The sequence below is a fragment of the Odocoileus virginianus genome, chromosome 22 (assembly GCF_023699985.2).
Source record: "Odocoileus virginianus isolate 20LAN1187 ecotype Illinois chromosome 22, Ovbor_1.2, whole genome shotgun sequence".
Classification (NCBI taxonomy): Eukaryota; Metazoa; Chordata; class Mammalia; order Artiodactyla; family Cervidae; genus Odocoileus; species Odocoileus virginianus.
Window position 1 is genome coordinate 3,456,699 of NC_069695.1, and position 13,549 is coordinate 3,470,247.

Sequence of the window (13,549 nt, forward strand, 5' to 3'; positions counted from 1 at the left end):
TAATCTTTGTATCCTCATGGACTGTGGCCTGATAGGCTCCTCTCTCCATGGGATTTCCCAGGCAAGAATACTGGAGTAGGTCACCATTTCCTTCTCCAGGGGATCTTCCTGACCCAGGAATCAAACCCTCAGCTCCTGCATTGTAGATGGATTCTTTACTGCTGAACCACCAGGGAATCCCCATATCATGATAATATCTCATGTTAAATATTTTGGTTTGTCTGTAATAATAATAATAAATAGGCAAATGAAATGAGGAAAAATCCATTTCAGAAATACCCTTTCTTGCTGAGGACTTTACGGAGCCATAAAAAAGATGAAGAACGAACAAACACGACTATTGTGAGTCTTCCTTCCTGTTTTAGGCTGGGTCACTGTGGACATGAATCCGTTTATACCACAAAGATATCATTGACCAGGGACTCTTGCCTCCCCAGCCTCTGAGTGTGTCTGTGTACAGATCAGACCCTGGCCATGTCAGAACACTCCTTGTTCCTCTTTTGCCCTCATTTTAATCTAGGAACCTTATGATAGCAGTGAAAGTTTGTGCTTTCATTGCTTCTGACTTCAGAGTTTTATTGCAAGGGCAGAAAGGTATGTCTTTGCGCCTGAGTCCTGTTTTTCTCTCTCCTTTATCACCTCGTCCCCTACAAAAGGAACAGAGAATTTCAGGCATTCAGTCACTTGACAAGTATTTCATAGCTAAGTATTCAAAGATGACAAATGATAGATGTTAGGGGTTCAAGTTTGGAAATCCTGCCATTTACTCCTCCTGTCTTCTGGGGTTTATGACCAATAGGGCTAAATACTGCGGAAGGCAGGATGGAGAATGAAACATCTTCTCCCCTTTCTTTCCAAAATGTTAAACAGCCCACCCAAGTGATAAACTGGTGAATGGCAGAGCCATGATTTGAATACAGACCTGTGTTCTTTTCAATGAAATTAAGCTGCTTCTCAGCCTGAGCAGGAACTAAGGACGTTTTCCTAAGATCACGTGACCAGAAAAATCCTTGAATGCTGTATCACGTTGATAATTTCAAAAACCCTGATAAAATTTTTGCTGTCTTGCTCCAACATTTATTCACCTTTCCATCTGGTGCCATGCTTATAAGCACATGGATTGATGATGAAATGCCATATTGGACTCGGTATGAGAAGACACATAGCCACTGCTTCCTCACATGAAGCCAGAGATGACGGTGTGTTGTTCCCTCAGTATTTGGATTGTGCGTCTTCTCCAGTTACACAGCCATGCTGCAGTTGAAAGAGTACTGTTAACAAAATCAATAGGGCAACTGTATGGTTTAGGGATGTTTTCCCACCACTGGCCCTGGTAGTTTATTTCACATCTTCAAAAAACATGCATGATGTAGCCAGGTCAGTTATAATTATATCTGGCTGTGCACATTTGTTGTTGATCACTTATTTTGTTGTTCTCTTATTATCTTTGGTTTTAGTTCAGGGGTCAGCAGACTTTTTGTGTGTAAAGGGCCAGATAGTAAATATTTTTACCATTCACTTGTCTATCACTACTATTCAACTCTGTTCTTGTGTAAAATTGGCCATAAACAGTACCTGAAGGAATGAGCAAGGATGTGTTCTGATAAAACTTTATTTACACAAATGGATTAATCTGGCCCTCAGGCTGTCACGTGCTGACTCCTCTCCAGACTGTAGGCTCTCAACGGCAGAGACAGAAGTGCCTCCGCTGTGGTTTCTGGGAGGACTCTCTCCTTGACCGCCGTCTTGCAGTGTCTGCATGGGGCCTCTCCTCTGTGCAGACACAGAAGAAGCTCTTAGGTGGTTTTTCCTCTTCTTATACGGCCACGAGAACTGTCTGATTGGGGCCCCACCCATACAGTGTTATTTAACCTCAGTCACTTCTTTAAAGGGCTTCCCAGGTAGCTCCTTGGGTTAAGAATCCACCTGCAATGCAGGAGTTAAAGAAGACATGGGTTCAATCCCTGAGCAGGAAGATCCCCTGGAGGAGGGCCTGGCAACCCACTCCAGTATTCTTGCCTGGAGAATCCCCTGGACAGAGGAGCCTGGCGGGTCGGAAAGAGTGGGAAATGGCTGAGCGACTAAGCAACAGTGCCTCTTTAAAGGCCCTGTCGTCAAGTGCGGTCACGTTAAGAGTCAGGGCTGATCTTTCAGTTTGGCGGATGCGGTTCAGTCCATAATCCACAAGAAGGGTCTAAGCAGGAGAGAGGCATGACTCGGATGGACATGTGCAAGCTGGTGATGGGAAGTCCTGTTAGATTCCACCTGCGGCATTTAAGGAGCAGGACTGTGGCGTCCTGCGTTATGGTGGTGGCTGCAGGGATGAAGAGGAGGGAGTGCGTTGGAGGTGTGTGTGTGGGGAGAAATGTCTCAGAGCTGTCACACATAAGTTACCTATCTGTATCCCTCGGTAGGAGACATAAGAGACGCGGGTTTTCGAACCCTGGGTCGGGAAGATCCCCTGGAGGCGGGCATGGCAACCCACTCCAGTGTTCTTGCCTGGAGAATCCCGTGCACAAGAGCCTGGTGGGCTGCAGTCCATAGGGTCGCAAAGGTCAGACATGACTGAGTGCCTAACACTTTCATCCCTCAGTAACCTGGGTGGCGGCTCAGTTCCCAGTGTCTAAGGTCGCACTGTGTGCCTAGCAGATGCCCAGTGAAGGTTGAATAAATGCACAGGTGTCTGTGACGGGCTGGAGTGGTGGGGAGAGACATAAGGTTTCCAAACCCATTTTTTACGTAGTGCCTGCCTGACAAGGGTTATGATTTAGACCTGCAAAGCTGCTTGATGTCACCAAGGGCTTCAAGGAAATGATTTCTAATTAATTTTTCTTCGGTAGTCTACGATGACAGAGCTTAACTGTTCTTTGAGTGTCTGAATATCACACTCACACACACACAGCAGAGGGCTTCCTGCTCAGCTTAGAGCTCCCCGCCCAGCCTTCCAAGGCAGCCACACAGGTCTGGCCTGTGTCTGAATATCACACACACACACACACACACACACACACACACACACACACGGCAGAGGGCTTCCTGCTCAGCGTAGAGCTCCCCGCCCACCTTCCAAGGCAGCCCCACAGGTCTGGCCTGGAGCGGGTGTTTGGGGGTGAGTGGCTGGGTTGTGCAATAGCTTATTTTCTCTGGATCACATGGCCTGTGGTTATCGAGTCTATGCCTTTTCATTTGTCTCCTCCAAACTCAAAGGACTGGATCTAATCTTAACATGGGAAATAAACACACAGACACTGGCAGTAATGATGACAAAATGATCACACGAAGTGTTTCTATAGAATGCATTTATGCCACTCACCTGGATACTTAAACATGGTTAAAATGGTAAATGTATGTTGTGTGTGTTTATTATTAATAATATGGGCTTCCCATATTATTGGCTCAGATGGTAAAGAATCCACCTGCAATGCAGGAGACCTGGGTTCGATCCCTGGGTCGGGAAGATCCTCTAGAGAAGGGAATAGCTACCCACTCCAGTATCCTTGCCTGGAGAATTCCATGGACAGAGGAGCCTGGTGGGCTGCAGTCAGTCCATGGGGTCACAAAGAGTCTGACATGACTGAACCACTAACATGCTTTCACACACTTACTATTAATACAATAAGGAAACTTTCTCTGTGGTGCTTTGAACCTTACCCTATTTTGTGCACCCTTGTAATGGAGAGATGAGATCCTGATTCTGTCACTTACCAGCTGAGCCCCAGTATCCTCATCCAAAAGATGGGTAGATAATGTCTACCCCTCAGGGTTGTCCTGCTTGATATAAAATAGGTGTCCAGTACATGGTCACCACTTTTATTATTTTTGTTCTGAAAGATTTCTGATGAAGGTCTGCTCTTAAGAGTTTGAGAATTTTTTAAAGGGGGTGTGTGTGTGTTAGTCACTCAGTTGTGTCCAACTCTTTGCGACCCCATGTACTGTAGCCCACCAGGCTCCTCTGTCCATGGAATTCTCCAGGCAAGAATACTGGAGTGGGTAGCTATTCACTTCTCCAGAGAATCTTCCCGACCCAGGGATCGAACCCAGGTCTCCTGCATTCTAGGTGGATTTTTTACCATCTGAGCCACTAGAGAAGCCCTAAGGAGTATATTGAATTTAAATACTAGCTAAACCATAAAGCTCCAGTGTTCTGACCTGGAAACTCCCATGGACTGAAGAGCCTGATAGGCTACAGTCCATGGGGTCGCAAAGTGTCGGACACGACTGAGGAACTTCACTTCAAACCATAAAGCTGCAAGTAAGGCCCATTAAGCAAGTGTAAAATCTCAAGAAACAGCCATTTACTAACCCATAGAAAATTAGGAAAGAGAGAAAATGTTTTACTTGGCAGTTAAAGGTTTTAACCCTGAATCTACCTGTCCTTAAGGCTACTCATGTTTTGTAGTAGTCTAGTATTTTACCTGGCTTCCCTGGTGGCTCAGTGATAAAGAACCTGCCTGCAAATGAAGGAGTTGTGGGTTCAATCCCTGGGTCAGGAAGATCCCCTGGAGAAGGAAGTGGTAACCCTCTCTAGTATTCTTGCCTGGAGAATACTGGAGGGGCCAGATGGGCTATAATCCATGGGATCGCAAAAGAGTCAGACAAAACTTAGCGACTAAACAACAGCAATAATCGTTGGATATCCATGTTGCTTCTGGGATTTATTTTAAATAATATTGGACAAAATCCTCACTTAAATATTTCAACATATCTTAGATGTACACTTATGATTATAAAAATTTAGATGTTTAAGATACTAGATTTGGTATAAAGCCTGCAGCCAGCTAAATAGTTCCACTCAAGGCAACTCACCTTGATAAAAATATCTAACAAACTATAACATGAAAGTGGAATATAAAAGATATCTCCTTGGAAAGCAATTGTCCTTGCTTCCAAATTTCAGTAAATATTTTACAAGTTGTCCAGTGTTGTAAAGGTTTGGTTTTCTCCTCTGTAGCCTACAAATAATAATACCTTCACTATGCTGAAAGTTTCAAGGAGTCAGTGTTTACAAAGCATTTCATTCAGAGTCCCTCAGGCAGTTAACACTAAATAAATGTGAGCTGCCACTGTTAATGATATCGAGTACGTGTAGGTAGGTACGATGCTTATGTATCAGTAAATAATGCCTGAAAGTATGTATATTCCTAATGTAAATATATTCCTAATTTGAATATAACTGAGGTTGCACTTGGAACTTGTATAGTGTCACTTTATGTGGTGGTGGATACACAAACACAAATTCTAAATATAAGGAGTGGGTGGTGACAGTTAGGAAAATAGGCTAGAATGTGTTTTCAAGAAGCCATTAGGAAAATTTGAGGACTAAGCTGGTATTTAAAGTACATCACACAGTAAAAGCTCAGAATATTAATGTTAATAGCAACCAGATATTGTAGGACAGTGGTTTTCAAACTTTGAAAGCAGGGCACACTTCCCAAGAGAAATTCAATTCCAATAAGACCCACAATGCAAATAAACGTATGCATGTGTCAGCTTTGTAAAAGTGTTTAGCCAAACAGTACTCTCTCCATGCCTGCTATACTCTGATATTTTTAAATCTGTTTCATTTTATTTTAATGTTGGTTGTGAACTGATTAAACTTGCTGGGTAGAGACACACAATTTGAAATAAAACCTTAAAGCTTGTATACCCTTAAAAAAAGTTGGCAGCTACATTATTGTTGTTGTAGATTCTCACCCAAGCATTTTATCAATAATGAATGGTTTTGTTCTTATTTGCATGATAAGTTGAGCTTTGGGGGTCCTTCATCAGTCTAATTTCCATGTGGGTAAATAACGTTCTGTCAAAAGCATCATAAGCGAATGCAGGAAGAATTCAGCCGAAAACTAGGCACGGGTCCTATTTCACCCTGGTTTCCCTCTTTTAAACCAGGTAGTTCCAATTTGCCAGCAAAATGAGTACAGAAAGAGACTCAGAAACAACGTTTGATGAGGATTCTCAGCCTAATGATGAAGTGGTTCCCTACAGTGATGATGAAACAGAAGATGAGCTTGATGACCAGGAACCTGCGGTGGAACCACAGCAGAATCGGGTTAACAAGGAAGCGGAGGAAACCCGGGAGCCGTTCAAAAAAGGTATCGCGCTGGGATCTGGAGGCCAGGCAGCCGTCCTCATGTGGGCAGTAGCAACAGGTGCAAAGGACGGATGCTCCGGGAGGCATCTTCTTTCTCTCAGCTTGGGATGAAACTTGATGGGCTGGGACCAGTACACGCTGTCCTCAGTGTGGTAGGCTGGTGGACCGTGGCTGTCAAGCTCTGCAGAGGAAACAGAAGGTTCTCGCTTCGTGTCTCTCTCTTTAGAAAGGAGCTGAGTCTGGGAGAATTTGCTTGTTACCACAGCCAGGAACCTTGGAGTCACTGTAATGCTTGTGAATATAGAATGGTTTTGACTTTTTAGTAACAGGGGCAGAATGTGTAGGTCTCTGTCACGAGGGGCTATGATGCAGCAGGGTGCTCCCTGCCCCGAATCAGCGCCGCTTCAAGGCCGGCTCTGGACCACGGAGTGGCAGACGTTTTCCAGGGGACGGGCAGTAGCTATTTCAGGCTCTGGGCTCATACAGTCTCTGTCACAACTTACCGCTGATGTTTCTTGAAAACGGCCATAGACAGCCTGTCATTCGGGGTTATAGAATGTAGCTGACTTTCATGGTTGTGCTTTTTTTCCTCCCATGACTTTTCTATTTCATTTCCTACTAGTTCTCCCACCCTGCGAACACATGCGGTCTTTTCTTCTAGCACTTCTGCTCCAGGAGGAAGCCGATCCTTTGGTCTTGACACCCCAGATTTGCACCATAGTTCAAGTTGAAAATGTTTTCCTCCCCGGTCCAGCGACATAACTGGTTTCCCATTCACAGAAATTGCCAGGAAGTTGTTCTCTTTCTGCCTCTCCTGCTATGCCTGGTTCCAGCCTCAGTCAGAATAACCTCTGGTTTTGTCTGGCTTCCCTGTCATTGCCGACCCCCCTTCCAGGCCTGCCAGAAGCCTGCTTCTCTTATGCTTCTCTGCCCCCGGTCTCTCCCTGCAGGATTCTGCTGCCTGTTAAGCTGATTTGTTTGTTTTCCAAAGAGGTTTCACCTGTAGAAAAACAGATACAGCACGAAATCCCACTGATGTAGTGATTCCTTCTGCGCTGCTCAGATGGTGTCCATCTTCTGCTCCGCTGTGTGGGGAGGTCTTGATGGGGAGGTGATGTGGACGTGTGCCCACGAGGGCTGCCTCTCACCACAGGCTCTGAAACTTAGGGAGGCCATCTGCTCAACTACATCGTTGTCCCCTCCTCAGCTTTCTGCATCAAACACTGAGCAGCATCAGGTCTTCCTGTGGATGTCTGGCTGTGATTTTAAGCTATTGAGCCTTCTCAGAAGGCACTGAAATCTCTATAATTGAGCTTTGTTGAAATGGAATCACTGCCAGTCTGATGAGGAATGTGGCCTCTGTCATAACAGGTCCAGACTGGATAGTGTTTGAATGGGGATGAGGCAGAAGTCGCCGGACAAGTTAGCAAGGGGAGTTCTAGTTGATTGCCCAGATAGTAAATAACATGTTTCTTCCTCATTCCTTCTCCCACTGTACTTTTTAAGTTTTATATAACCATCATGGAATCTACCCTATGTAGGTATCTGATGAGCTGGCTGAGAATGGGCTTGGTGCGTGTTGGGGTGAACTTTGCCGTGGGGCTTGCCACCATGTTATCATATGTGTGGTCCAGGACGAGGAAATGGACAGGGTTGGGTGCCTGTGGAATTGTCGGAGGGGCACGGAGTGGGTGGAAATGCTCACCTCTGTTTTTTTCCAGCTCTGCCTTCACATTCTACTGCCGAGGGCTTTTTGCTGGTCATGTGGCTCCCAGGTCATTTCTCGTAGATTGCTACCCTCAGAACACAGGCACTGCAGGGAGCTCAGACTTGATCTTGGCACTGTTCAGAGTCTTTTCCAAGGATAGGGGAATTTGGTGTCTCTCAAAACCCCTTTCAAGTGACTTTTAAAATATCATTATTATTATTTTGACCAAGAGACCACTAGTTCTTGACCAGGGATGGGACCCAGGCCCCAGCGATGCCAAGTGCTAACCAGTGGACAGCCAGTGCAATTCCCAAGTGTTATTATTCTGACCCCTCTGTATGCTCTTCCTAGACACAAAGGACACTCAGGAAGTGCTTGACCCCTTTCCTTCCGCTCCTGCTTCTACCCTGCACCCCCCAGCAACCAGCCCGCGTCCTCTCCTCCCCCTCTCCCTTCTTCCTCTGCGTCCTTCTTTCCCCCTCTTAATTTTCCCACATATTCCTACTTGGGCATTTTCCCAGTACAGATCATTGTCTTTTTAACTGTCATCTGTCTGTCTTGACATTTTACATGAAGGACAATTTTCTTCAAAGAGCTCGCTTCTTTAGAATACAGAGCGGGAGTCACTCTGAAGTGCCCTCCAGCTGAGTGATACCAGGGACCCGGGCCTCTTCTAGCAGAGCAGTGTCTAAGAGTGTGTGAACCACATTCATTTTTCTTAACCATATTTTAGTGCAGAAAGTTGGTTCTCTCTTTTTTTTAAAGATGCTTAGCCCCACTCTAGTAAGCAAGTGTTTTGAGAGACCCATTCCAAGTACTTTTCAGTTGAAGGACATTTCTCGTGTGCTGCAAGAATCAAGAACAGATGTAAGCCTGCTGTCAGAATGGGCCTTGAGGGGAGAAAAAGCCGCAGATTTTACTAACGTCTGTGTACCCTTGGTTTCCTTCGCGCAACTGTTGACAAAACTCGGGGGGAATGTTTCCATGTGATGGGATGGACATTCTCTTGTGAACACACAAGAATGGTATGTCCCAAGTATGTTCTGGGAAACACTGTTTCTACCAGATATTTCTGGACACAGGGATTCTTTGGTCCCTGAGACTGGAAACCCAGAATTCTTTATCCTGTTGAAGTTTAAGTTTATCCATTAGCATACAAGAATCCCAGAAAGCTTTGACTCTAAAGAAACCAGTTTAATTTTATTCAGTCGCAGGTTCCTGCAATTCCTTGACTCTAGGTGGTGTGTTGGCTTGTTTGCGTATGTAGCTTACCCCTCCACCCTCCTGGTAGCCCCAGGTCACCTCCTTGGGTAGCTCTGTGCCAGTCAGGAACCAGCGTAGAGATGGAGGTCTTTGGGAATGAACACATGCCCTGTGCTAGCACGCTGGCTCACTCTTCTGAGCCTGGGGATGGGACGAGAAAGCCATCTCCTGCCTCCGAGGCCGTGTTGCTTGGTGAGTTAACCCTGCCCTCTTCTCGCACTGGCTGGCTTACAAACGCATGTTACCGCGTCCCTTCCTGCAGCAGACTCCTACCTGGATCCTGCTTTCTGCCTTGGGCGGCTGTCCTGTCTCCTGTTCTCCTGCGAACCCATTTCTCTACCATCACAGCCCTCTGTTCCCCCGGTCCCTCCCCTCCGCGGGACACCCCAGCTCCCTAAGGATGGCGCTTTCGGCAAGATCACCAAGAACCCCAGTGCGCGGTGCAGGGCCTCTTTGTCAACCTTCTCTTCCCGCATCCGTCTGCTCTGGAGCACGCGACCTTGACAGCCTCTCCTTCGGGAAGCGGGCCTCCCTAACGGGACTGCACTCTGGCCCCGACACTCCTGTCCCTCCTCTCTTCGGCTACTCTCCACTCAACCGTTAAGGTGTTCCCGCTCCCGGTCACGCTTCCTTCTCTGTCTGCAGGCCTGCCTGTGGCAAGCTCATTCTCCTCACTTACTGCGTCTCTGTTCGTGACTCAGAGAGGTGGTGAATGTCCTGGTATGCAGGGAGGATGCTGGGTGCTGGCTGTGAGGATTTCAGCCTTGGCTTCATCACTTTCTAGCTCTGTGACCTTGAGGGAAGGACTTCTTTCTCTGTGCCTCAATTGTCCCCATCTGTGAAATGGACCTAACGTGAGTACCGACCTCATCGGGTGGTTGGTTGTGAAGACTAAATCAGAAAGTAAGTGGGAAAGAATGAGAACAGTTTCAGGTATGCCGTAAAAGCTCAGTCCATACTGGCTGTTACCACCCTCGCCTGTCACCCCCTCTCTCATCTTTCCGCCATCAGATCATCTTCTTGACCCTTCTGCTTCCCTCTGGGGTGTTCAGATTTTCCTGGAACACCCCCAGGCTGAAGCTGCTGGGTCATTCTTTTTAACGGATCCTTCCATCCTCAAGTCTAAGCACAGTGAATGGATGGAGAGATGGATGGGCTGAAGAACAGTTAATTTCTCAGCAATGCGTTCACCCACATATGTAAAGAAACTTCCAGTGATTTAGTGCGTTCCCTACCTCTGCCGTCTTCGAAGCCTCTCCTGTTGGTTCAGCCTTCTCTAGCCTTCTCTGTTTTTGCAGACATGTTACCGTCCTGCTGACCCCACCCCCAGGCTTCCCTGTACCTCACCGGCTTCTCAGATAAAACCTTAGACTGAGTCTTGGGTCGTTCAGCTCACCTGCAGGAGGGCAAGGCACAGTGTCTTCAAACAGAGAAGATAGCTGAATTGATGGAAAAGTCTCTCTGCGCATTTTAAATGACAGGGACAAAGCTAAAGTTTGCAAAAAGAATCTCGATCACGTAGTGCCTTTGTCTCTTAATGGATCGACCTTTGGTTCCTCTCCAGGAGCTGTGAAGAAAGATCCAGCCTTGGGCGGGAGTCGGGGAATGCTTCATTTCACACAGGTTGTACAGTGCCCTTCTTCCAGCTAATCTGCAAGTGCTCCGAGGACCCAAGGTCCAGCCTGTCTTGTTTGTTCTGAGCTGGTGTCGGGGCAGCAGGCTTGGGGGGCATTTGTGACTGAGAGCAGGAGAAGCTTCAGCAGACGTATGAGTAGGGAACCAGGTGAGGCCTCCCCTGGTGAAGGAAGGCTTCCTGGAGGGGAGGACACCTGTGCTGAGTCCTGAGGAAAGGCGAGCGGCAAGTTGACCCATATGGTCTCAGGGGCAGGGCGTGCCAGGGTGAGGCGGCGGGAAGGAGGGCTCCCTGGGGCTGAGAGTCCGGGAGGCTTCGAGCCATCTTGGAGCTTGATGATGGGCGGGGCGGTGGCCGTGCTGAAGGGTTCGGACACTTTGCTGAGGGCATTGGGGGCCACGCCAGCAGTTTAGGCTGAACACAGGGCCCCTCCCAGTGCTGCGGCTCCTCCTCTCACCCGCCGCCATCCCTGCAGAGGGCTGCCCTGCCCTGGGATCGGATTCCACCTGCTTCCCCTGCTGGCTCAGGCCCGGGCGACTGGGCCCTGTCTTCCTCTCCGGCGGAGGTGGCTGCGTGCAGCTTGCAGCCTTATTTGCATGTTTGATTTGGAATGGAATGCAGCATGTATTTGTGCGTGTATGTGGACTTATTCAAAGATACTTTTAAGATTTACTCATTGTTGAATGCAGGTCTGTTTCTTCCCCATGACTGCATAAGTTTCCATCTTTTCCTGTCTTCTCCTCTCTTGATTTATTCCCACTCACCATCCCATTGTCTTTTGGGATAATATTTTTTTTTAATTGACTTTTTTTTGGCTGCACCACATGGCTTTCGGGATCTAATTTCCCTAACCAGGGACTGAACCTGAGCCCTTGGCAGCAAAAACTTGGAGTCCTAACCACTGAACTGCCAGGGAATTCCCTTGAATAATATTTTCAAAAATATTAAACATAATGGCATCATGACCATAAGAAAATCGGGCAACTTACATATATTGATTTAAACCTACTTATTATGTAATTAACCTATTATAAACATATTTATTGTCATCCTATAAAGGGAAAGAATTGAATTACAAAGGATTTTTTCCCCCAAAGGTAATAGTATTGATAAAAGGGTACAGAAGGAAAATGAACTCCCCCACCCTGCCTCTTCTGCGTCTGCTGTTGCCCACTTCTCCTGTGTCCTTCTGGAGATATACACATACCACTTTGTGCAAAGGTTACTTTCAAACACGAGACCTTATGTACCCATAGACACATATACACATGGTCACACGTGTGCAATTGTGTGTGCATGCCTGCACCCTACTGTGCACTCATTCCGTGTGTTACATGCCTGCGTGGCCAGGGTCATTTGACGATCTCCCCTGTCATGATGTACATATAAAGCTCCCTCATTCTTGTTTGTGGACACACAGACTTTCATCGTGTGGATGTTTAACCAGCTGCTCGCAGTGGTATTTTGGCTATTTCTAATCTCCCTGATGAACAGGGCTGCAGTGACTAGCCCTGAGACACGTTATTTCTTTATCCGAGTGTACACACACGCAGTGAGCGTGTCTGTTGACGTTTGATAGATGTGGCCAACTTGTCCTCTGCAGAGACCACCTAAGAGGACCTGTTTCTTTTGCCTTTGTGGGATGAAAATGGGTACTTCACTGAAGAACTGTCCTTGTTTTTTGATGAACTTGGGTATCTTTTCATATTTTTAAGAGCCATTGAATTTCTCTTTGTATGAATGGTCTATTTGTTCTTTACCCATTTCCCTCTTGGGTTGGTTTTTTTTGTTTGTTTGTTTTTTGATGCTAAACTTTTGATCATTTAACTCTCCTGGTTTGCTGTAGCCTGTACCAACTAATACAGCTTTTTGGTTGCAAAGTTGTCTATAATCGAGAGTTCAGAATGAGGGGTCAGGTAAAACTGACTTTCTCTGCCAGATGTTGATGATCAAAGGTGACCCTGGGAACACCTAACATCATGTGGCCATATTTGCATGTATTAAATACATGTTTTTCAGGTGATTTTGAGCCGGTGGCTGATGGTAAATGCATTGATGATTTTATTAGGCACAACCCTTGTGAATTAATTTCCTTCTTGCTTTTAACCAAAGGGTCATCAGGTGAAGGTGAATTTTTTTGTTGGTTAGTATATTCTGTTTTCTTGGTCAATATTTCCATTCTAGAAAATGGTACAAGATAAAATATCTACTTTTTCTATAAATTAGCCTTGGGGTCCAAGTGTCCAGTAAGGTTCTCTGTTTTAACTGGGTACTTAGTAAATGTTTGATCCAAAACATGAATATTTCCAAGTGCTATTTTGCCACCTTTCTTAAAGGCATGTGCTTAACACAACACTTCTCAAATGATATTAATAGGTGTTCTGTGATATTTTTTTTAAATGTGCCCCTGGTCACATTAATTTTGAAAAGATTGGATTAAATAAAATTAAATAAGCCCTTTACTATAGGACTTCTCAGAGACTTTAATACACCAGTGGGTCCATTGAATGTCCAAGAGGAGGATGTTGGATACTGTGTTTCACAAATGTATTTGACCACAGAAACTGTTTTCACTTTCTTTTTTTTTTTTTTGGTTCTTTTTTTTTTTTTGGTTCTTAATTTTTTTTTCATTTATTTTTATTAGTTGGAGGCTAATTACTTTACAATATTGTAGTGGTTTTTGCCATACATTGACATGAGTCAGCCATGGATTTACATGTGTTCCCCATCCTGCGTTTTCACTTTCTTTATGGTCTCTCATTGAACTGCTCCTCAAGCAGTTAGCATGAAACTCAGGAAAGTATCAGGGAAAGCAATTGGTTTCTTTTTCAACTGAAATTAGGCCAAATTTGTC

General features: G+C 45.8%; 1 protein-coding gene across 6 annotated transcripts in view; it reads left to right on the forward strand.

Moving 5' to 3' along the window:
- ATP8B1 (ATPase phospholipid transporting 8B1) overlaps window positions 1-13,549 on the forward strand; it is a 109,817-nt gene that overhangs the window by 49,253 nt on the left and 47,015 nt on the right. For 5 of the 6 annotated variants that reach the window (XM_070452466.1, XM_070452464.1, XM_070452468.1 and 2 more), the window contains exon 2: window positions 5,890-6,092. In XM_070452466.1, the coding sequence (XP_070308567.1) occupies window positions 5,912-6,092 (181 nt within the window). In that variant the 5' untranslated portion in view covers window positions 5,890-5,911. Of the gene's footprint in view, window positions 1-5,889; window positions 6,093-13,549 lie in introns of those variants that run through there. The other variant, XM_070452469.1, reaches the window with a different exon arrangement.